General features: G+C 45.4%; 1 protein-coding gene and 1 long non-coding RNA gene across 6 annotated transcripts in view; one reads left to right on the top strand and one right to left on the bottom strand.

Annotated features, from left to right (window-relative positions):
- Nucleotides 1-22,421, top strand: part of LOC142584582 (uncharacterized) — a 40,388-nt gene extending 17,967 nt beyond the window's left edge. The window contains exons 1-4 of one of the 5 annotated variants that reach the window (XM_075694696.1): nt 19,784-20,131; nt 20,497-20,675; nt 20,863-21,187; nt 21,256-22,421. In XM_075694696.1, coding sequence (XP_075550811.1) covers nt 20,898-21,187; nt 21,256-21,910 — 945 coding nt within the window. In that variant the 5' untranslated portion in view covers nt 19,784-20,131; nt 20,497-20,675; nt 20,863-20,897 and the 3' untranslated portion in view covers nt 21,911-22,421. The other 4 variants (XM_075694693.1, XM_075694697.1, XM_075694695.1 and 1 more) reach the window with 4 other exon arrangements.
- A 171-nt stretch (nt 22,422-22,592) lies between these two features.
- On the bottom strand, nt 22,593-24,686 carry LOC142584584 (uncharacterized). Its single transcript, XR_012828817.1, has 3 exons — nt 24,236-24,686; nt 23,067-23,631; nt 22,593-22,945 (listed from the first exon to the last, which is right to left on the bottom strand). It is a non-coding gene; the product is annotated as an uncharacterized LOC142584584 (long non-coding RNA).
- Between the last annotated feature and the right edge of the window lie 243 nt (nt 24,687-24,929).

Raw genomic sequence — 24,929 nt, 5'->3', positions numbered from 1 at the left:
ACAAAAGGCTAAAACCGCTATTGACAAAAATTTTGTTCCGAAAATTACCAATTTAAAGAAAGTGAAAAAAACTGCAATTGATTTGCTTGAGAAATTTGGTCTGGAGCGCCTCGCGTCAGGAGTTAAACATTCCAAGGGTCTGCACCTCGAAATATTTTTTAGTGCTAAGACACATAAGCCGGAAGTTCCTTTTCGAGCCATTATTTCTGAAAAAGGAACGTGGCAGTACGCAGTCTCAACTTTTTTGCATAATGTTTTGTCTTCAGTTCGTCTTAATGACCCCTTCCTGATAAGACATTCGGAAGAAATTGTGGCCTTCCTAACAGAAAATAATCCAGGTAAATGCTCGGCGATCAGTGTTGATGTTAAAGACCTTTTTTATTCGCTTCCGCAATCGGAACTAATGTGTAGTGTTAAAGAAGCACTGACTCTCAACAATGATGAATTCCGGTTTACTCAGGACTGTGGGATGCCCGTGGAATCGTTTTTAGAACTTTTGTTGTTTTACATAGGGAATACTGTTGTAAAATGGGGTAGTTCTATGTTTGTACAAAAATCGGGAGTTTGTATTGGTTCTAAAGTTGCGCCAGTTTTGAGCGACATTTATCTAAGTCGCGTTAATAGAAAACTGCAAAATAATCTTAAGGAATTGGCGGTGCATACGTTTAGATACGTAGACGACTATCTGGTGTTTTGTTCTCGCGATAACTACACTAAGAAAGCTACAGATATTTTAAAAGTTTTTAGGGAATGTGGTGGGGGCCTAGGTTTCACGCTAGAGATTATCCAGGGCAACAAGTTACAGTTTCTAGATCTTTGCTTAACATTCCAGGATGAGCATGTCTGTTGGCATTATTCGCCTAGGGCCAAGAAGCCACTGCTAGAATTTTCTTCTTGCCATTCTAAACTTGTTAAACAGGGGATAGCTTATTCAACTCTCAGGTCTGCCATTACTAAGTCATGTCCACACAATATGCAACAAAGTTTTTCACAACAGATAGAAAGGCTTGGAAAGGCTAGCTATCCTGTGCATTTGTTATCATTAACCTGCGAAAAACTTGTAAAATGGGTAAAAAGCCCTGGTAAGAAACAAGAAAAAAGAAACGAAGTTTGCTGTAGTACCCTACATACATAGATTATCCCATGGATTAAAGAATGTGGCCAATAGGTATGACGTCAATACCGTTTTCTCGGCCCCACGCAAGTTGGCTAGCATGTGCCCTTTGATAAATAGGAGACTTGAACAGGAAGGCAAAAAAAGAAAAGATGATTGCGGGGTTAAACATGTGTCCCCCTTAGTCCCTTGCAACACGGGTATAGTTTATCACATTCCACTCGCGCGTGGGAAAGCTTACATTGGACAGAGTGGTAGGTGCATTAACATTAGACTAAAAGAACACAAACATTCACTAAACAACCCTAACGCATCACATTTAGCGGCACATTGTTTCGATTGTGGTTGCAATCCTTTCTTTGAAGACACGAAAATTCTTTCTAGACATAGATGCCAAACCACGCGGGAAATTATCGAGGCTTTCCACATAAAAAGATTAGGAGACACTTGCGTCAGTCATGCTTCGTTGTCTCTGTTAGATTGCGAATTTGAGTACCTTCGCAATACGTGTACTAATCTGAAATAATTTTTGTTCTTTGACTTCCATACCCCCTGATATGTTTAACTGATGCTTTTTACTTTGTCATGTTCTCATGCTACGGTTTTTGCAATCGCCCTTATATATGTTCTTCGTTTCAATAAAAATTTAGTTGTGAGTTAGCGCTTGTCCTGTCTGCTTCCTTTCTGTGTCCGTGTTTCACTTCGCGCTAGAACCCAAAATCATGTTAACGTACCAACTCGCCCAAATGTCTATCCTTTTGCACTTATCAGTCGTAAAAGGTATTATGGGTAATTCAAAATGTCATCACACATATGTGTTTATGTTTACGTTCACACTCCTTGCGTAATAAGACTCCCAGAACTTCCACAATAGAAAGTAATTTACAACACACAAACGCAAAGAACACTATATGTCTCGTTTTCAACTCGGCCGTCATGCAAATGACATATAGCGCGGAAAAACGTGAACATGCTGTGTGTTAGCGTCGTAAACTTCATACTAGGCAAGGAGCTAGCACACCGCAGTCCCGCGACAGCCGCTAATGAGGCCAAGACGGGTGCACATGTCTGTGAACGCGCAAACGGAGCCCCTAAGCCACTCTGCTCCTCCGCCACCCCCGCTGCCAGGCTGCACCACTCGTTTCAAGCACAGCGCACCAAACACACATTCGGCGCTGAACAGTGGGCGGTCGACGCAGTTGCATTTACATGACTTGCAACGAGCAGCACATCCCTCGATGTCCGTCAAGCAAAGTCGGACACGGCGACGCCACATCGCGGTTCGCAGAACTTTTTGCCGAGGCGCTAGGCCACTTCGATATTTCAATTGTCACCACCGCCGGGTTCTCAAGAAAGCACGGGTCACACAACGCAGATTCTGTACTGCCAGAGCTCACCGAGGCCAAAGCCGCACTGCCGCACCGCCACTACTCACGGCTTTCCGCCAAGTAACACAGAACCTACAACCACCACACAAGCAACGCACGCACGATCACATGAGCAATGTTGAACAATGCGCGGTCCAGAGAACGATCACGCCGAGGACGAACGCGACACGGCGTCGCTCGGCGCCAGCATCGCGCCTTCTCAAAAAACCCTAAACGATGCTGTCCCTAGGCACCTAGGATCAGGTCACGTGAGGGATTTTTGTACGACAAATAGACGCACGCCGCTTAGCGCGGTAGTGCTGCGCCGCTGGGGTACCGTGTATGTAAGCGCGCAGCAATGCCGGGAAACATTCATGCAAAAGCAAAGGGTCAGAAAACTGCGCTTTGTTTTCCATTACTTTGTCATGTACCTTCACACTTCACCATTTTACTTTTCTTGATGCTTTTAGCTTTCAATGCTTGCAGAGCAGAGTGGCTTGTCTCTTGAATGCAAGCTTTCTCATTTTCCATATCCCTAGTCTCGTTGATGATTGCTCCTCTTCCTTGATAGCCTGGGTCTTTGTGCAAGCTACACTGAAGTGATTGATTGCAGAATCTGGTTTTGCTGCCACACTTGGTTGGGGTAACTGTGTTACGTTTCTCAGATGTGGGGGCCTGGTCAGTTGCATTGGTAAGCAGTCCCTCGAGGTAAGCATTTGCTCCTGCAGTCCGCAAAGCGACATAGACTCCCAGTATACACACACCGTAACTGGTGCGCCCCGTTCGTTCTGGCCTGCTGCAGCCATGGGCAAATTGTGCTTGTGGCCTACCTCGGCCATGATTTGCTCAAGACGGAGACCAGCATATGTGCTTACATGGTTCGAAGTGTATGAAGTTGATAGCCGTATGGATGGAAAGGCCCGCAAGAATGGCTGCCGAAGGTGATGCCCACAAAAGCGACTTGTCCACATTGCGACAAAGTGGGACACAAAGTGTGAGCCACACATAGCGGCCCCCGAAAGAAAATAAATGTGCAGGTTGGAAAGGAGTTAACGCTAAAATGCCGGGTAGTCCATGTCGCTGTGTTGGTTGCGGCAGCAGATGCCTGCGTCACATGATTGCTTCGCAATGGAAGTTGCTCATCTTCAACGGCAACTGTTGGTTAAAACAGGTGCGAGGCTCTGTTCAATCTGTTTGTACCGCAGGTTGTCGCTCGTTACCAGACCACCACATGCGACAAAGGCAAGCATTATGCCTGTAAGATGGTTCGTAGCCAATGTATAATGTATTGTCTGAACCCCATGCGGTGACTGATTGCTGTTTAATTTTGCTGTTATGTACGTCACTTGGTTACGGTCGCAGTTTTATGTTTTTCGAATATTGCGGCCTGGTCGGTTGCACTGGGAAGCAGCCTCTCGTAGTAAGCATTTGATCCTGCAGTCTACACAGCGACATAGACTCCCAATTTACGCACACCGTGATTCGTGCTCCCCGTTCACCCTTTCCTGCTGCAGCCATGGGCAAATTGTGCCTCTGGCCTTTCTCGGCCGCGATTAGGCATGAACGGAGACCAGCATACGTGCTTACATAATCCGATGCGTATGAAGTTGATAGCCAGATGGTTGGAAATGCCCGCAAAAGTAGCTGATGGAGGCGATGCCCACGAAAGCGACTTGCCCATAGTGAGACAATGTGAGACACCAAGTGTGAGCCACACATTAGAGGCCCCCGAAAGAAAAGAAACGTGCAGGTTGGAAAGGAGTGAACGGCTAAAATCTGGGGTAGCCCATGTCGCTGTGTAGGCTGCGGCAGCAGATGCCTACGTCTACCGATTGCTTCGCAATGCAATTTGGGCATTTTTAACGGCGACTGTCGCTGCAAACAAGTGGCACACTCTGTCCAATATGTTTCCGCTGCTGGTTGTTGCTCGTTAACCTGACCACCACGTGCGACGACGACGGTGAGCCGTTTACGAGCTCGCGTCAATGATTCCAGCGTATCTCGACATGCAAATTTTATTTCTGCTATTGCACGAGAATGTACACTGCTTGTCTTCTGCCAATAAAGTCGCGCGTTCTGTTCACTCACTTGTGGCTTGTTTGTATGGGCGTCAGTAGAGGCTTTTGGCAATTAGAACGCACCAGCTACGCGGCAGCGAAGGCATTGAGGCATGCCGCATAGCCTGCAGGGCAAGCACGGCGCGTACCAGCGTACGCGACCTGCAAAAAACGGCCATATTGGATTTTGCTCTAAAAAAATGCGCACTTCCGCTGGATGGATGGATGGATGGATGGATGTTATGAGCGTCCCCTTTGGAACGGGGCGGTGGCTTGCGCCACCAAGCTCTTGCTTCTATGCTGCCTAATATCCTACCTAAGTTAACCAATGAAAAAAAAAACACTATGAACTACCATGTCCAAATTTTCTGATACCCTATTGCGAACTGTGCTTTTGTACGTCTCCGTCTTTTGTCGTTTCCCTACTTTTCTTCCACCAATCCTCCAATCGCCTCTTACTGATGTCTATTGCGGACCTGTTTGCTTTACCACTGCTCCCGCTGAACCCAAGGGCTTCAAGGAGGCCAGTGGTGCCTAAATCGACCGCTGGATAGACGTCTTCACATTCTAATAAAATATGCTCCGTCGTTTCCCTAGCTTTACCGCAGCAAGCACATGCTTCTTCTTCCTTCTTATATCTCGCTTTATAGGTGCGTGTTGTAAGGCATCCCGATCTCGCTTCGAAAAGTAATGAGCTTCCCTTTGAGTTATCATAAATGGTTTCTCTCCTAATTTCGTTTTTTCCCCTTAAGTAGTTACTCATGGCAGGTTTCTTTTCCATTGCCGCCACCCATGAGATTAATTCAGCCTCTCTGACTTTCCGCTTGACCTTCTTTGTTGCTGTGTTGCCCACCCCACAGGCCGCATACTTGCTGGTAAGCTTCCTAGTTCTTTTCCTCCACTGTGAATCAATGTTTTGCCTGTACAGATACCTGAACACTCTCCCAGCCCATTTACTTTCCTCCATATTCCTCAGCCGTTCTTCATACTCAATTTTACTGCGAGCTTCCCTCACTTCAAAACTAGTCCAGCCCATATCCCCTTGCACAGCTTCATTTGTAGTCTTCCCGTGAGCGCCCAATGCGAGGCGACCCACTGACCTTTGGTTCCCGTCGAGTCCTGATTGTACCCCTGATTTAAAGCAAACAACCGCATTTCCAAAAGTAAGTCCTGGAACCATTACCCCTTTCCACATACCTCGGAGGACCTCGTACCTATTGTATCCCCATAGCGCTCTGTGTTTCATTATGGCTGCATTTCTCTTCCCCTTGACTGTTATGGTTTTTTCCTGTGTTTCCATATATCCGTTGCCTTCGTTTATCCATATACCAAGGTATTTATATTCTGTTACCCGAGGTATTTCTTGGCCCTGTATCTCCACTGTCTGTTCACTGTTTTCATTGAATACCAAAACACCAGATTTTCTAACACTAAATTTCAAACCTAAATTGTTGCCTTCCTGTCCACAGATATTAGCCAGACGTTGCAAATCACTTTGCTTGTTTGCGAGCAACACAATGTCGTCCGCATAAAATAAACCTGGGAGTTGCTGCTCTATTACTGTACCTGCCTGTTTGTATGAGAGATTAAACCCGATATTACTTCCTTCTAGCGCCCTCTCCATCCTCACCATGTACATCATAAACAGCAGCGGGGATAAAGGGCACCCCTGCCTCAGTCCCTTGTTGATATGAACTTTCTCCGCGCTCCTCATCCCTTCCCATTCAACGCAAACAGTATTTTCTAGGTAAATCTCTCTCAAAAGCTGTATACAATCGTTACCTAAGCCTTCCCCTTCCAGAATATCCCACAAAATGCTGCGGTCTACGTTGTCGTATGCTCCTGTAATGTCCAAAAAGGCCACATACAACGGTCTGCTTTCTGCTTTTGATATTTCAATACACTGAGTAAGAACAAACAAGTTATCATCCAAACGCCTACCTATTCTAAAGCCATTCTGAAGCTCTCCAAAAATGCCATTATTTTCTGCCCATGCTTGAAGCTTTAATTTGATTGCCTGCATTGCTAGCCTGTATATTACCGATGTAATGGTCAACGGTCTATACGAGTGAATTCTGTCTTTCTCCCCCTTACCTTTATAAATTAAATTCATTCTACTTTGTCGCCAACTGTCTGGTATTCGTCTATCTTTTAAAGTTTTTTCAACTGCTTTCACGAGAGCTTCCTTACTTTTTGGTCCCAGTTCATTTATCAGCCTAACGGGAACCTCGTCTAGCCCTGTGGCTGTGCGCTTAGGAATTTTCTCTTCCGCTTTCTTCCAGTTTAAATTTGGAAGCACTAGCTCCTTTCCCCCTTGGGTCTCTTTCATGCTCTTTTTTTCTTCAAATACAACCTCGTCCTTGCCTTGGAAAGATTCGGCTGTTACTTTTTGATCCGCTTCCGGATTGAGCAACGTCATCTGGCGTCCGCCTAAGTAAGTTCTATGCGCTGCCGCTGCTTATTTTCGAACCATGGCGGAAGGTACAGTTTCCCTTCTCTAAGTTGGTTCTTTATTCTGCTACGCTGCTACGATTGCCATATTAAAACTGACTACTGCCACCAAATCTAGCAAGCGTCTCAGGGGCTGGCAACCTCGGCGCGTAGCAACATGGCGCCGCTCTTGCGGTTCCCGATTTCAATGCATGGGCCCTATGGGTAGCTTGTCCTCTAGAGTCAGTATAGTAACTCTGTGCTGCCGTCATACTACAAAAATTACTAGAGGGATGGATAGATGGTCGTATGGCGGCTATACCCTTTGTAACGGGCGCCGGCTGGCGCCACCTAGCCTTTTGCTCCCCCTCCTATTTTATTATTTTTTTTTCCTTTCTTTATATCCTCTTTTCCTTAACCTAGTTTTCACTCCCCTCCTCCCCCCAAAATAACTATGTAAAAAAGTAGAGGAAACATTATCTCCCCGATTTAAGGTATTATCTCTCCCTTGACTTCCTCCACCAATCTTCTAGCCTCCCCTTCGTTACTGCCACTCTTTTCTCGTCTGTTTGCCCTCGCTCCCCGGGAAATCCCAATGCCCCTTCCATATCTGCCACTGTTCCCTCTGCCAGAGTCGGGCGAAGGTCTGTGCATCTCAGCACTATATGCTCAGTGGTCTCCATTTCGGCTCCGCAAGCTGTGCACCGAAGGTCCACGTCTTCAAATTTAGCCCTGTATGTTTTCGTTCTCAAAACCCCCGTCCTAGCTTCGAATAATAGTGAGCTGCCCCGCGAGTTATCAAATAAGAGCTCTCTCTTAATCTACTGTTTTTGTGACCTATACATAGATAGCGCTGGCTTTCCGAGCATTCTTTCTTCCCACATTTTTCTTCCCGTCTCCTCCACCTCCTTTCCCACGCTAGAACCACTTTGGACCCCCTCCCTCGGCTGTAGGTATCTATTCCTCAGCTTCCTCGTTCTGAGTGTCCACTTCGTGTTCAAACTTTTCATGTATAGATATTTGTACACTTTTCCTGCCCACCTTTTTTCCTCCAGTGCTGGGAGTCTCTGTTCATATTTTAGCTTGCTTATTGCCCCTCTACCTTCGAATGACGTCCATCCCATGTCCCCCTGCACTCCCTCATTAGGGGTGTTCCCGTGTGCTCCTAAGGCCAACCTGCCTACACTTCTCTGTCTCGCTTCCATGCATGCCTGAACTTCCGATATCATGCACAGTACTGAATTTCCGAATGTGAGGCCAGGTACCATAACCCCTTTCCATACGCCCCTAACCACCTCGTACCTATTATAGTTCCATAGTGCCTTGTGTTTCATTACAGCTGAGTTCCTTTTCACTTTTTCAATCATAATTTTTTCCTGTTCTTCCAAGTACTTTTTGCCCCCGTTTAGCGATATGCCCAAATACTTGTATTTTTCAACATGATCAATCTTAGTGCTTTGTATTTCCAACTTCAACTACCCGATGTTTCTGTAATTACTTCTAATATGTTGATTATATTTTCACGCTGTTCTTACCCTCGTTGCTACTCCTATATTACAGATTTTGTACATGTTGTAACAGGAGGTCCCCCTGACAGTTTTTACTTTGGGACCTCCTTCTGTATTACATTTTCTTTGTAATTGTATTGTCTAATAATAATAAAAACTCTAATAATAATAATAATAATAATAATAATAATAATAATAATAATGGTTCCCCCTTTCTTCATTGTATACTATTATCCCAGATTTATCTCTACTGAATTGCAGTCCCAATTTTTCTCCCTCCTCTCCACATATGCTCATTAGTTCCTGTAGCCCTACTCGGGTGTCAGCAAGTAGTACAATATCATCTGCATACATCAGTCCGGCTAGTACTTGAGCTACCTTCTGCCCTTCCAGCATATAGCTTATGTCGGTTCCTACTGTGCTCTGTTCTAGTCTCTTTTCCATTTGGCTCATGTAAATCATAAAAAGCAAAAGCGACAATGGACAGCCCTGCCTGAGACCTCTTCTGATTTTAGCTGGCTTTGTAGTTTCCCCCTTCCATGTTATCTCTACCTCATTATCTGTATAAACTTGTTGTAGGAACTCAATCATCTTTCTATCTAGACCATATTCCCTCAACTGGCTCCATAACTTTTCTCGGTTTACATTATCATAGGCTCCTCTAATGTCTAAAAAGCTATCCATAGCGGTTTCTGCCATGCTGTCGCTATCTCTATGCACTGTGTTATAACAAATAAATTATCATCTAGCCTTCTGTTCCTTCTAAATCCATTCTGCAGTTCTCCCAAGATCTCTTCCCGTTCTGCCCATTCCTCCGTTCTCTTTTTCACCATCTGCATTGCTAATCTGTATATGACTGATGTGACAGTTATTGGCCTGTAGGATTTAATGTTGTCCTTGCTTCCCTTACCTTTGTAAACTAATATCATTCTGCTTGATTTCCAGTCCTGTGGAACATCTCCCCTTACTACAATTTGTTCAATAAGTTGTCGTAATTTTAATTTACTTTTCTGGCCTAATATGCTTATCAATTTCATAGGTATGCCATCAGGTCCTGTCGCTGTTCCCACGGAGACCTTGTGTACAATTCTGTCCCATTCCTTACTTGTCATCCTTCTGTACTCCTCCTCTAATTCTGTCCTGCTGTTGTCATTGTTCTCCATTTCGCTACCCACTGGCTCTGCAAATGCTGCCTCTATTGTTAACCTAATATATTCCTGAGCTTCCTCTCCCTCTACCTTTGTTCCTTCTGGTGTGGTCAGTGAGTGCTGAACCACCTCTGTCTTCTTACTCTGTTGCCTTATGTGTTCCCAAAATTTCTTAGAGGCATTTCTGTCTTTTTTTCGTATCTCTAACATCCACTGTACCCCAACGTTTGCTATCTTGGCTTGAATTAATGCCAATGCTTCTCTTTTCATTGCAAGGTAATTCTCCCATTTTGTCTCTACCTCTTCTGGTGTGGCTCCCCTTTTCTTCGCTGCTCTGTGTTTTCTGCACGCATTTTTGCGTTGCTCTATGGTCTCCTTAACTTCTCGGTCCCACCAGCTTTTCGGTTTATATTTTCCCTGCTTACTTCCTAGTTTTCTAATCTGTCCCTTCTCTAGCTCTCGTTTAAAAATACCTATTAACTCATCGTATGTCCATGCCCTCTGTCCATGCCCTAAAGCTATCCATGCCCTTTGCGGTTTCTTGGATACCATGCTTTCAATGTTTTTCGCCACTTCTTGTAGCTGCCTGTCATTCAATTTGCTCATACCTTTCCTTTCTTTAGTTTCTACCAGTGGTACTGTCCTTCCAAAGCTGATTTTGATTCGTTTGTGATCACTCCCCAGGCTTTTTGTACTTTTGTACTTTCCTCATCAATTTCCATTCCGGCAGCGGTTGCGACAGCAAGCACGCGCAATAACCATGCCACTTTGCATCTGCAGGATAGCAGCATCGGCCACCCCTCTGGTTTCCTGTACTCCCGGTTTCGTGCAATCAAGTACCACGTGTCTTGACCCTTTCCTGGAGGACGTACCAAGACACAAGTCAGCATACCCGGGCCTGCACTTCGGCCAAGTCATCTTACCTGGCCCTCGGAAGATACTGCTGCGCCTGCGCCTAGCATACACCAGGAGTACATAAGGAACCACGACGACCGCGGGTGCTCATTCTGGCAGCGGTTGCGACAGCAAGCACGCGCAATAACCAAGCCACTTTGCATCTGCAGGTTTATCATGAGCTCATTATCTCTTAGTACTATTGCCTGTGTCACCGCAGCTGCTGTCAGAATTCTGCGGAGCGTATTTATCTGCGCAAGAACCCATTCAGTTTAGTTTTATTATTTACTGCAACTTTTTTCTTGTGCCGCCTAAACCTTGGTCTGTTGTCCCGAACGCAATGCCCTCAAACGCAGAACTCGCAAAACGAGTGGAGCAACTTGAATCCAAGCTTGAAAATTTGAGTTCCAAGTTTCTTGATGACGTGTATGGAAAACTCTTACTAAAAATGAGCACTTCGGGATTGGACGTTGTTGAAATGAAAAAAACAAATGGATAATTTGGTGGGCAGTGTGGAATTCCTCAACAATCTGGTAGAGGAAATGTAGGATGAAAAGGCTACTCTGGTGGCTGAAAATAACGCTCTAAAAGCTAGCAACAGTATGCTCACAAAAAAAGTAAGCGATTTAGAACAGAACTCGAGGCTAAACAACGTCGAGGTGAAAGGTGTTCCTTGTACACAAGGAGAAGACTGCCTGGTGGTAATGCAAAGCATTGGCGACAAAATTGGTTGCCCAGTATCACCAGATGATCTCGACGTGGTTCACCGTGTGCCTACCAAATCTAACAACAACAAAAACATCATTGCCCGTTTTATCTCGCGAACGAAAAAGTCCGACTTCGTGACAAAAGCAAAGAAAGCGCAGCTAACTCTAGATGACATTGGCTTATCGGCAAGCAAGGAAACGCCGCTGTATGTAAATGACCACCTAACACCTGAAAATAAGGCCCTCTTTTTCTAAGGCCTTAACTCTAAAGAGATCTAAGAAATGGCAATTCCTATGGACTGACAACTGCCAAATAAAGGCTCGCAAAACAACTGGCAGCCGCGTTTTTCGGATCGTCACGGAGGCAGACCTTTCTGTGATCACTTAGCTATCCTTCGTCTTTGACAAATCACATCACCACACAAATTCACAATGTCATCATATTTTACAACTAACGAGCTAAATAATTATATGTCCAATAATCAAAAATCCATCATTCATTTTAACGCACGAAGCATACGCAGACACTATGATGACTTTTCAAATCTGATTGCGACACTTCAATTCTCATGCTCAATAATTGGAATCTCGGAAACTTGGCTAAGTGACCACGACAAGAACCTGTTTTGCTTTCCTAACTATCAAGCAGAATACTCAAATCGTCCGTATAGCTGTCATGGCGGTGCCGCTCTCTATATTTTAAGTACTGTTACGTACAAAAGAAGGCACGACCTTCTTCTCGGCGTACGTGACTGTGAATCAGTGTGGGTCGAACTTAACAGTAACTTTATTAATGCGGACAACAAAAATCTAATAATAGGTTGTGTATATCGCTCGCCTTCATCGTCTATGAATGATTTCTGCGCCGCGCTTCATAACGTGCTAAATATCCTTGCAGACGAGAATAAAAACGTTATAATTATAGGCGATATTAACATTAACCTCGCAGACAGCTCGTCTGCATACGCCTTACAATATTCAAATTGTTTCAATAGCTTCGGTTACGAATGCTTAATAAAAGTACCCACGCGGTGCACTAACTATACAGATGGTACAATAATCGATCATGCGCTTTCCAATTTGCTGTCTCCACCAGACGCAGGCGTCCTGTTACAAAATCTAACTGATCACTACCCGATATTTTTACGCTTTCAGAATAATGAAGACTCTGTCAAAGCCACTTACACAAAGATGATACTTAACAAAGAAGATTTCATTGATTCACTAAGCCAAGCTGATTGGTCTTCTATAGCAGATATGGAAGATCCAGAAACGGCCTTCTCGTTCTTTATATCGGTACTAAAATCCTATTTTGACTGCCACACCCACAAAGTGAAATGCAAAAAGAAGTTTGCGTCACCACAGAATCCTTGGCTGTCAGATAAGCTTCTAGCCTTGATGCGGAAAAAAGACAATCTGTACAAGAAAACAAAGTTACGACCATTTAACAGCAATTTGGCCAAGAGATACAAAAAATTTCTAACTTTCTTGCTATGGAACTAAAAAAAGCTAAAAAACTTTATTACCAGAAAAAATTGTTAGAATACGGAAGCGACAGTAGCAAGAAATGGAAGATAGTAAATGATTTTTTAAATAGGCGAAACAATCGCGATAATTTCAAGGAAATTATTCATAACGACACAGCTTGCACCTCCTCACAAGATATTGCTGGTGCTTTTGCAGAATTTTTCTTTAGCAGCGGTTCGCATACACCAACGCAATATAACAATTTATTACGACGCCTACCTCACTCATTCTTTCTTTTTCCAACCACACCACAGGAAATAGAAAACACTATAAGAAATGTAAAAACAACAAGTGCAGGTCTTGATAATATGCATTCAAATCACATCAAGCTAATTGCCCACCTAATCTCAGATGTTATTGCAAGTATTATTAACCTATTATTTAAGACTGGAACCTTCCCACAAGAACTAAAAGAAGGTAGAATTACTCCTGTATTTAAAAAAAGGTGACCGTGCCTTGATTACTAATTATAGGCCCATTTGCATCCTACCCTTCTTTAGCAAAGTTATTGAACGGCTTGTAGAAAAGCGCCTAACTAATTACATATCTAAATTTAGTATTCTTTCACCACTCCAATTCGGCTTCCGCAAGGGCTATTCAAACGAACTTGCTCTTATCGCCCTAACTGAACAATTAAAGATGGCAATCGACAAGGGCATGTATGCTGGATCAGTGTTCGTGGATCTAACTAAAGCATTTGATAAAATTAACCACCACATTTTATCCTTTAAACTTGAATCTATCGGAATAACAGGTCCTGCATTAATGTCTGCTGCTGATTTGTTTAGTACTGCCAAACCTAAAACAATACTAAGTTTGTTATCTTTTGAATATTTTACGCTATTTGTTGCAACTGTTGTTATTTATATCTTTACTTATGCGCTGTACAGGAGGTCCCATTACAGTCTTTGACCTCGGGACCTCCTCCTGTATAATACTGCCTTGTACTATACCTTGTCTATTAATAATAAAACCTCATTCATTCATTCATACATCCCAACCGTTCATACAGCTTGTGGGACATTAGGCAGTAGTCGATTGTCGAGTGGGTGTTATTTCTTTCCCATGTTATTTTCCCGTCGCATTTAATTTCAGTATTAACTATCACAAAATCATGAGCCTCACAAAAATCTACTAACATCGGCCCTGTTGCATCTGTCACCCCGTCAAAGTATTCCAAATGTGCATTCATGTCCCCTAGGATGATTATCTCCCGTTTCATAGCTAACTCCCTGATGTCCTTGGCCATACACTTGAAATGTTTTGCATTCTCCTCTGTCGTCTCATTCCCCGTTTTCAGATACACAACTCCCAGGATTGTCTCAACATTCGCTACGGTGCCCTTGAGCCACATGTGCTCACTGCAGCTCTCCCTTACCCTTTCCCAGTCCTGTCCCTTCACTAGCGCCCCAAGGCCTCCTCCTCTGCGTTCTTTCCTTTTTCTGTTGCACCCAACCCAGGTGTATCCCGCAATGAATGGTGGCTCTTCCTCATCTCTTAAATGGGTTTCGGCAACTCCATATACCTGAAAATTTTCCGTTTGTAACTGTTCTTCTATTTCGTCCCACTTAATGTGATTTCTTCCCCCCTGCATGTTGATGAACCCCACATTTACTGCCTTCTTATTCCTCTTCCTCCTCCGTGCTCCTGTCCTGCCCCCCCTCCCCTGTCGTTTATCTTTTATGCTTTGGCATGCAGGGTCGCCCTGCGTGCCTGCAAAAAAGCCTGAGCCCTACGACCCACTCTTGTTCCTACCTGCCATCCCGCTGGTGCAGTGTAGTGAATGCCATCCGGGCCGAAAGGGGGAAGTTTTTCCTCCCGATGATTCTGTTCACATCCACCACATCACACCTGAGGGCTCGCCCCAACTCCCTAATCATTACATTTGCCGCCACTACCTGTTCTTCAATGAAAGGGCCCTGTCCCCTGACCTCTGGGACAGTACACAGGGCAATGTGCACCGCCTGAGAGGTCGCCCTTAATTTCGCCACTCCCTCTTGAATCTGTCTGTCCAGCATTCACCCCCTATTCTGCAGGACGTCATTCACCCCAGCGTGCAAAATTACCAGGTTTCTTCCCTCTCTGTTTTCATTCAGCTTGTTTTTGGCTCTCTCCGCCACAACTTCGAATTGAGCCTCCGGCATGCATTCGACCTTCACCCGTCTGTCATACTGCACTGTTCTGAGGAGTGCTGTTTGCATTCGCGATACGTTGGAGCTTCCAACGACCCAGACCTTTCTGTCTTCAAGCAAATCTTGCCTCCCTCCTGTCTCTGTCGGCTGGGTCTTCCCTGCCTCCTCGCCTTCACTGCCTCCTGTCGTCTCATCCCTCCGTACATGTGTCTCCCGCGGTCCCCACGTTAACGTGTCCGCCCCCCATTCTGCTCCACTGGGTGATCCTGCCGCTTCCTTTTCCTTCAATTCCTGCTGTGCCTCCCTCTCAGCTTTTCTCTCTCTCTCATCTCTTTCAACTGTTTTTCCAATTGCTGCCCTTTCTCTCGCTCCTCACTCCATTTCCGTTCTACAGCCTCCATTCTTGTGGCCCACTCCCTCTCGACCTTTTCCTCAAACTCTGCGCGTTTCGTTTTTTCTTTCTCGAGTTCCTCGTTTGTCCTCGCCATTTCACACTTTAGCTGCTTCTCCAAATTCTCAATCACCTTACACAGCCTGCACACGAAGCCGTTCCCTTCCGCTTCCGCCACGGTTTTTAATGTCGTTTCATCCAAATAACACGTCATCGTTCACACCTCTCACACTGGACGAGGTCCCCACCTTCCTCCTTGGCTTTTCTAGCCGGTCGTCCCATGAAATCTCTTGTCCTACTGTTATTTAACAGTGTAAAAGCGAGGAAAAAAATTAACTATAATAAAGACCACTGGGAATCTCTAGAAGAATAAAGAGAGCTAGTAAAATAACCAAACCAATAACCAGGGGAAAAAAGAAAAAAAGAAAAAGAAAGGACAAGGAAAAAAACACACTTTTAGCCCTAACTATTAAACGTTTAGTCCTAACTGTTATGTGTTGGCCACGACCTACTTTATCGCGCTACCTTGGAGTGTTCGCTTGGCTTCGAAGTGCTCCAATTCTTTGCAACCTACGTTTCTATGCTGGCCCTATCTCCATTCAGATTTCCCGCCGCTGCAATTAGAAATAAAAATAGAAATAGAACTTAGCTGTCGGCATCCGTCCGTCTCGTCTCCGTCCGTCCTCCTCCATCTGGCGCTAGTGTCTATGGGAGCTGTAATGGGAGCGGTTGTCCCAGCATGGGCATTAGCGTGCGTCTATTTGTCGTACAAAAATCCCTCACGTGACCTGATCCTAGGTGCCTAGGGACAGCATCGTTTAGGGTTTTTTGAGAAGGCGCGATGCTGGCGCCGAGCGACGCCGTGTCGTGTTCGTCCTCGGCGTGATCGTTCTCTGGAATGCGCATTGTTCAACATTGCTCATGTGATCGTGCGTGCGTTGCTTGTGTGGTGGTTGTAGGTTCTGTGTTACTTGGCGGAAAGCCGTGAGTAGTGGCGGTGCGGCAGTGCGGCTTTGGCCTCGGTGAGCTCTGGCAGTACAGAATCTGCGTTGTGTGACCCGTGCTTTCTTGAGAACCCGGCGGTGGTGACAATTGAAATATCGAAGTGGCCTAGCGCCTCGGCAAAAAGTTCTGCGAACCGCGATGTGGCTTCGCCGTGTCCGACTTTGCTTAACGGACATCGAGGGATGTGCTGCTCGCTGCAAGTCATGTAAATGCGACTGCGTCGACCGCCCACTGTTCAGCGCTGAATGTGTGTTTGGTGTGCTGTGCTTGAAACGAGTGGTGCAGCCGTGCAGCTGGGGTGGCGGAGGAGCAGAGTGGCTTAGGGGCTCCGTTTGCGCGTTCACAGACATGTGCTCCCGTCTTGGTTTCATTCGCGGCTGTCGCGGGATTGTGGTGTGCTAGTACGTCCTTACCTAGTATGAAGTTTACGACGCTAACACACAGCATGTTCGCTTTTGTTTTTAAATTGCGATAAAGACTTGCCCTTAAGGCATAATTCTTCATGCGTATAGGAGGTATTCACTGAGCGCGGCCCGCCAGGCGGCGCCGGCGAGTGCCTCATCTGGCGTGGTTTGCGAGCAACATAACCTCGTGATCGTGAATACAGGGCCTAAGTGTGAAGGACAGATCACGTGGGAAGTGGGAAACCGGCAATCGACCATTGATTACTGTCTGATGACAGAAGGAATTCATGATAAGTTGAGAGAAATGGTCATCGATGAGGAAGGGTTTAGCAGCATAGGGAGTGACCATAAACGCATCATGTTGAAAATGGGATATGTAGTTGGGAAAGAGAGCAACGAAAGCAAAATGGCCAGTCCAAATTTGAACGCTGAACAAATAGCAAATATAGTCACTAGAGTGGAGGAAGAAATTGGCAAGTTGCCAAGTAAGGGGTGGGAATATGGTGAGCTTCTAAATGTAGTAACGACAGAAATACGGAAAGAGAAACAACATGTTCATTGGAAAGAAAAAAAGAAACCGAAAAGCTGGTGGAACAAGGAGATACGAGAAGCGATCGCCGAACGACAGAAGGCATCTCGAGAGCACAGGCAGGCAAAGAAGGCGCAGTTGCCACAGGATGAAGTAACCAGTAAATGGGAAATATACCGCGAGAAAAAGTCTATGGTTCAAATACTGGTGCAAGCAAAATTAAAAGGTGAAAGTGAAAGTTGGTTGTCAGAAATACGTGAGAAAAAGAAGGCCGCACCTAGAATATTTTGGAATCACATAAAATTATTAGGCAGGAAGTCAACAACAATACAACAACATATTCTAGACGAAGATGAAAACAGACTGGAACGAGGAGCAGCAATACATTACATCCAAAAAGTAACAGCCGAATCTTTCCAAGGCAAGGACAAGGTTGAATTTGAAGAAAAAAAGAGCATGAAAGAGACCCAAGGGGGAAAGGAGCTAGTGCTTACAAATTTAAACTGGAAGAAAGCGGAAGATAAAATTCCTAAGCGCACAGCCACAGGGCTAGACGAGGTTCCCGTTAGGCTGATAAATGAACTGGGACCAAAAAGTAAGGAAGCTTTCGTGAAAGCAGTTGAAAAAACTTTAAAAGATAGACGAATACCAGACAGTTGGCGACAAAGTAGAATGAATTTAATTTATAAAGGTAAGGGGGAGAAAGACAGAATTCACTCGTATAGACCGTTGACCATTACATCGGTAATATACAGGCTAGCAATGCAGGCAATCAAATTAAAGCTTCAAGCATGGGCAGAAAATAATGGCATTTTGGGAGAGCTTCAGAATGGCTTTAGAATAGGTAGGCGTTTGATGATAACTTGTTTGTTCTTACTCAGTGTATTGAAATATCAAAAGCAGAAAGCAGACCGTTGTATGTGGCCTTTTTGGACATTACAGGAGCATACGACAACGTAGACCGCAGCATTTTGTGGGATATTCTGGAAGGGGAAGGCTTAGGTAACGATTGTATACAGCTTTTGAGAGAGATTTACCAAGAAAATACTGTTTGCGTTGAATGGGAAGGGATGAGGAGCGCGGAGAAAGTTCATATCAACAAGGGACTGAGGCAGGGGTGCCCTTTATCCCCGCTGCTGTTTATGATGTACATGGTGAGGATGGAGAGGGCGCTAGAAGGAAGTAATATCGGGTTTAATCTCTCATACAAACAGGCAGGTACAGTAATAGAGCAGCAACTCCCAGGTTTATTTTATGCGGCCGACATTGTGTTGCTCGCAAACAAGCAAAGTGATTTGCAACGTCTGGCTTATATATGTGGACAGGAAGGCAACAATTTAGGTTTGAAATTTAGTGTTAGAAAATCAGGTGTTATTGTATTCAATGAAAACAGTGAACAGACAGTGGAGATACAGGGCCAAGAAATACCTCGGGTAACAGAATATAAATACCTTGGTATATGGATAAACGAAGGCAACGGATATATGGAAACACAGGAAAAAACCATAACAGTCAAGGGGAAGAGAAATGCAGCCATAATGAAGCACAGAGCGCTATGGGGATACAATAGGTACGAGGTCCTCCGAGGTATGTGGAAAGGGGTAATGGTACCAGGACTTACTTTTGGAAATGCGGTTGTTTGCTTTAAATCAGGGGTACAATCAGGACTCGACGGGAACCAAAGGTCAGTGGGTCGCCTCGCATTGGGCGCTCACGGGAAGACTACAAATGAAGCTGTGCAAGGGGATATGGGCTGGACTAGTTTTGAAGTGAGGGAAGCTCGCAGTAAAATTGAGTATGAAGAACGGCTGAGGAATATGGAGGAAAGTAAATGGGCTGGGAGAGTGTTCAGGTATCTGTACAGGCAAAACATTGATTCACAGTGGAGGAAAAGAACTAGGAAGCTTACCAGCAAGTATGCGGCCTGTGGGGTGGGCAACACAGCAACAAAGAAGGTCAAGCGGAAAGTCAGAGAGGCTGAATTAATCTCATGGGTGGCGGCAATGGAAAAGAAACCTGCCATGAGTAACTACTTAAGGGGAAAAAACGAAATTAGGAAAGAAACCATTTATGATAACTCAAAGGGAAGCTCATTACTTTTCGAAGCGAGATCGGGATGCCTTACAACACGCACCTATAAAGCGAGATATAAGAAGGAAGAAGAAGCATGTGCTTGCTGCGGTAAAGCTAGGGAAACGACGGAGCATATTTTATTAGAATGTGAAGACGTCTATCCAGCGGTCGATTTAGGCACCACTGGCCTCCTTGAAGCCCTTGGGTTCAGCGGGAGCAATGGTAAAGCAAACAGGTCCGCAATAGGCATCAGTAAGAGGCGATTGGAGGATTGGTGGAAGAAAATTAGGGAAACGACAAAAGACGGAGACGTACAAAAACACAGTTCGCAATAGGGTATCAGAAAATTTGGACGTGGTAGTTCATAGTGTCTTTTTTTTTTGTTTCTCATTGGTTAACCTAGGTAGGATATGAGGCAGCATAGTAGCAAGAGCTTGGTGGCGCAGGCCACCGCCCCGTTCCAAAGGGGACGCACATAACATCCATCCATCCATCTGGCCGCCATAGCCGTGGTCGTTCGGCGATCCGGCATATCACGGTTTGATGTTCGGCGGCCGCTGTTTGGTGCTTGTCGACGTGTTTTTTCTTTCAATTGTACTTTTTCCTGGCGCTATGGTGAGCTGCGCGTTGTATGGGTGCAGTGCCCACTCGCGGAAAAGTGCGAAGGACGAAAATGTGGAGGAGGTTGGTTTTTTTTCACATTCCAAAAGTTATCACGCATCAGTGCGCACGGACAAATGGAGTGTCAACACGGAGGAGGGCGGAATGGTTTTCACGTATTAACCGCAAGAATATGGACCGCAGTGCGAACCACTACAGAGTCTGCGGGAAGCATTTCATTTCAGGTAAGCCCTAAAAGTTCGCAGATCTCAGTACCACGCTTGTTCGCGACCGCGGTACGTGATCGTAAACAACTGCTGGCCGGTTGGGCGATAGCTCTCAGCGATTTAACTGCTCGTACTTCACGCACGTCGACCAGCATACCTAATGGATGAGTCCAATCCGGACTGGGCGCCCTCGCTTCATCTTGGGCACGGGAAAGAAATGAACGGCAACGCCTCATCATCTCGGTACGACCGCCCGCGGTTATGACTTGTCCGCCCTTTTAAAATGCTACTGGTGACTTCTCACAAGCTTTTGACATCTCCACTTTAAAGGAGTTTGATGATTTTGTATTTCTCCAGTAGCTGAATGCAGGGTTCCCTTCCAGGCACACGAGGAAAAGGCGCCGAGCGGAGCGATCGGGAAGTCCCCTAAAGCAACTGCATGAGAATGCACACGAAGGAAGCAGTGCTGTACCGGATTCACCAGTGACCTCCGAAGACGATGAACCGCTTTTTGATGATCCTGATATCCAGGAGACTCCTGATCAAGAATGCACCGATGGAGGTACGTATTTGCATGGAGTTAAGATTGCTACTGTTTTTGATTTTATGCTTATTTTTAATGTACTGTAACAGTGCTCATATGGCTTTGAATAAAAGTGCAAACATTTCTTGAACTATCATGCTAGACTGCTCTCTTTTTGACTAAGCATTGATAGGCAGGTTGCGCACTGTTTGCTGCATCTTTTCAGGGAAGGCTGACTTTTCACATGTTACTGACTTGACAATGGAGCAAATTGAGCATCTTGAGAACGAGAATCGGCACCTGCTCTCAGAGGTCGGGGAAGTGCGAAACAAACTGAACAAACAAATACTGACTGAAGAGTGCCTGAGAGAAAACGAAGACATGTTGCAGTTTTACACAGGATCGTCAAATTTCAGTCTTTTGATGGCCCTTCTTGAAGTGCTGAAGGAAGGAATGGCACATACAAACCGAGACAGTCTAACCTTCCAGGAGATGCTCATATTCCTCATCCGCCTTCGCTTGAATGTGCCATTGCAGGACTTGGCATACAGGTACTAGCTTTTGTACATCGGCTTGATAAGTGTTGCATTGTGTTTACAATATCTGTTGTCACCTGCAGGTTCAATGTATCCCAGTCAACTGTGTGTAGGGTTGTCAACAAGTGGATTGATGTGGCCTTTGTCCGCCTCTCCCGTGCTGTGAAATGGCCAGAACCTGAAGAGTTGCAGCGAACAATGCCTATGGTATTTCGGCAGTGCTTCGGGACACGACTAGCTGTAATACTCGACTGTTTTGAGTTGTTTATAGAGCGACCTTCGTCTTTCCTGCCTAGATCGCACACATGGTCGAATTATAAGCATCACAATACAGTCAAGTATCTAATCGGCATCGCTCCACAGGGCGTTATTACATTTATTTCTCGTGGGTGGGGTGGACGCTCGAGTGACAAGGTCATTACAGAGAAGTGTGGCGTGCTGAATAATCTCCAGCCTGGGGACTATGTTTTGGCAGATAGGGGCTTCACTATTGGCGACAGTGTTGGACTTCATTGTGCAAAGCTTGCAATTCCTGCCTTCACCAAAGGCAAGCCCCAACTTTCAGCCTGTGAAGTAGAAAAGACGCGAAAGCTTGCAAATGTCCGGATTCATGTTGAGAGAGGGATTGGACTGCTCCGCAATAAATACCGAATACTCAAGTACACACTTCCTGTGGAGATGCTTACATCAGAAGAGAATGGACCCACTGTGCTCGACAAGATAGTCTTTGTTTGTTAGGCACTATGCAATTTGAGTAACTCCACTGTTCCATTCGGTTGACCCCAGAGATAGACAAAGCAGATGATTCAGCTTTTGCAAATGTTTATTGCTTAAAACAGCTCCTGTGAGGAAAAATAAAAAAGTTTTGTACATGAAACATGCTAATCTTTTTTGTGTTTTTCTTTACACTCGCAGCAGAACCAACTTCCTCTAGGTTCTTTTTTTAAGTTCACACATTTGAAGTGGAACCGCACATACTTGCAAGCAGCATTCTCGCGCATGACCACTTTGCCCGACTCTGGCCCTTGGCACAAGCAATACACTTCCTCTTGCGAGGTATCAGTCTTCAGGAGTTTCTAGCAGATTGCCACTGCACCTGCCGGTCCAGTAATGGAAGCAAAGTTCAGACAGAAGGATCAACTTGAAATATTCTTCACAGCGCTTCACCATCTTGGCACAAAACTGTGCATCCTTGTACACTCTGATTGCAATAAAATCTTCCAAAGTCCACAATACGAAGTCGCAGTACTTCACGTCACACACAAACATCAGCATTTGTATTTGGTAATAATAGGGATGGTGCTGCTTGAGCTTCACAGCCCCATCCACAACGGTTATGCAGGAGCTCTCTTGTGAAGCAAGCACCCGTGCATGGTCGTCTCTGCCATTAAATGGACATTTTATTTCTAGGACTCCTTTTTTGCAGCAGGTGCAACTTATAATGCCATCAGGAGAGGCAGCCAGAAATGGCAGCTCGGTGGAGATTTGAAGACCAGAATCCTTGCAGACAAAATTCATATGTATGTCCTGTGACATAGCCTTGTAGGCATCTCTCGCCTTTCCTTCATGTTCTTTTCCCCAAGCAGTCTGTGGTGACCAAAACTGTGTACTTTCAGGATAACAAATTTTTCTGAAAAGTGACATTGCAGGATCACTCAACGATGTTCGGCATACTGCTTTTGCAATAGATGCAGTGATGCGGCCCGTCCTGAATGCAAACCATTTTGTGCATTTTGCCTGCTCCCTTGTGCTTTCCTCGATGAGCTCTGCAACCTGCACCATACAACAAATTATTACAGGTTATGCACACTCATTTGCTTTTTTTCTATTCTTTATTAAACAAGCATGAAATGCTAGATAGCAAATAGAAGTACTATGAATAGTCATACTTTACCTGTGGCTCAACTGTGAGACTCAGCCAGCTGAAAGCATCGCTCCATTACGGAACTCCATGTGGTGGGTTGATCATCCTGCTGCATGTTGGTCAGGATGGCACTTGGAAATTTTGTCGCAGCAGGGATGAAGTGATGAGCATATTTTGGTTCCAGGGATAACAGTGCTGGTCTGCTCCCACTTTGGTGGCACGCTGATAAAAATTCTGACCACTTTTCATCTGTGGTAGGTTGAACATTCACCCGGCGCAGTTTCCCACGACATGGTGTTTCACCGTCCATTACCCTCTTCTTCATCTTTGAGGATGAAAAGCTCACACCTGATACAGGCTTTGCTTCAAGGTACCGTACAGGTGGCGGCAGCCATGCATTTTCTTTATCGGTGCAGGCTTGTCCATCCCGACTCTGCACGACAGCCTGTATGTAAAACAGGATAGCGCCAATGTGGGAACAGGCTTCTCCTAAGCCTGCCTTGCATGTGCAGTGCGCAGCTTGCACCAGCCCATCTTCTTTCACAAGGAGCCAGGGGTGCAGTGGTTTCTCACTCAGTGATTGGGAGTGTAGAACCTGCATTAAAGTGAGAATAAGCTGGTGAGAAAACAACAGTTATGAAAGCTTTTCCTTAAGGATTGTTACCTCAGAGCTCGTTCAGAAAAAAACATGTTTGCGCGCAAACATCGCAGTTGTGCCGCAGCAGCCAGAACTAGGCTGTTTGCCAATGAGCATTAGCAAACCCACAGTACACACGCATGCATCAGGAATGCTAAAACGAACATGTTGGCATAATGCATGAATATTAGTGTCTCGGCATTTAGATTTTATTATTAGAGATTGCTCGTTTTGCGATCGAACAATCGACACATTTACGCCGCTGCCTATGCTCAGTCAAAAGTCGCTTGTGTAACGAGAAAATTGAAAAAAAAAACTACATCAGTTCTCGACAATGCGCGATCGCTGCGGTACACAGCGCTTAAATCAGCGAAGAAATGCGAAGAGATTGCACATTTTTCATCGAACAGTGCGCACATTTGCGCTGCTGCCGATGAAGCTACGCAGAGTAATGAAATCGTTCTGGTAACGCGACGATTTCGAAACACATCAGCGCTCGACATCACGCCACCGCTTCAATACATAACACTTGACGGTGTTACAAGAAAACAAATGAGCTTACCCTGCCAACGATGACCACTCGGCTGTCGGCGAGAGCTTTGAGACGCGGTTCCTGCACCCAACCGCTGGTCAATTAATTGTGAGCTTCCAGAGCCTTGTATGATTTCAGCTGCTCTCGAGTTATGAAGCTCGTTGCATGGGCGAGGTAATCCTTAATGCCTGTGAAATCCACACGTGGCAAAAGGTTAACGTCGCACTTCACTTCTGCTTCGTTCAAGTCAAAGGGGTCAACACCGCCGCACAGGCGCACCTTTTCTTCATAGCGCGACTTTTCAGGCTCTTTCAGTCCACGCGCGTACGCGCTTAACCGCATACTGAGCGAACCACGATGGAAGCAAATCTTCCGAACACCTCAATGCGCCGTCCACTGGCAAAAAACGATCAAAACAGTACGCACAGCCTAGCACACTGGTGGTAGTCTTACTGCGGCCATAGAATAAAGGCTGCGGCGCCCGCGCTCGCTCGGCGTGCGTCTAATTGTCGTACAAAAATCCCTCACGTGACCTGATCCTAGGTGCCTAGGGACAGGATCGTTTAGGGACTTTTGAGAAGGCATGATGGTTGCGCCGAGCGACGCCGTGGCGTGTTCGTTCTCGGCGTGATCGTTCACCGGCTCGCGCGGACCGCGCGTTGTTCAACGTTGCTTATGTGATTGTGCTTGCGTTGCTTCTGTGTTGATTGTAGGTACTTAGCGG

Source organism: Dermacentor variabilis, chromosome 6 (assembly GCF_050947875.1).
Source record: "Dermacentor variabilis isolate Ectoservices chromosome 6, ASM5094787v1, whole genome shotgun sequence".
Lineage (NCBI taxonomy): Eukaryota > Metazoa > Arthropoda > Arachnida > Ixodida > Ixodidae > Dermacentor > Dermacentor variabilis.
Note: the sequence above shows the minus strand (reverse complement) of the source record. Positions and strands in the feature narration are given on the sequence as shown.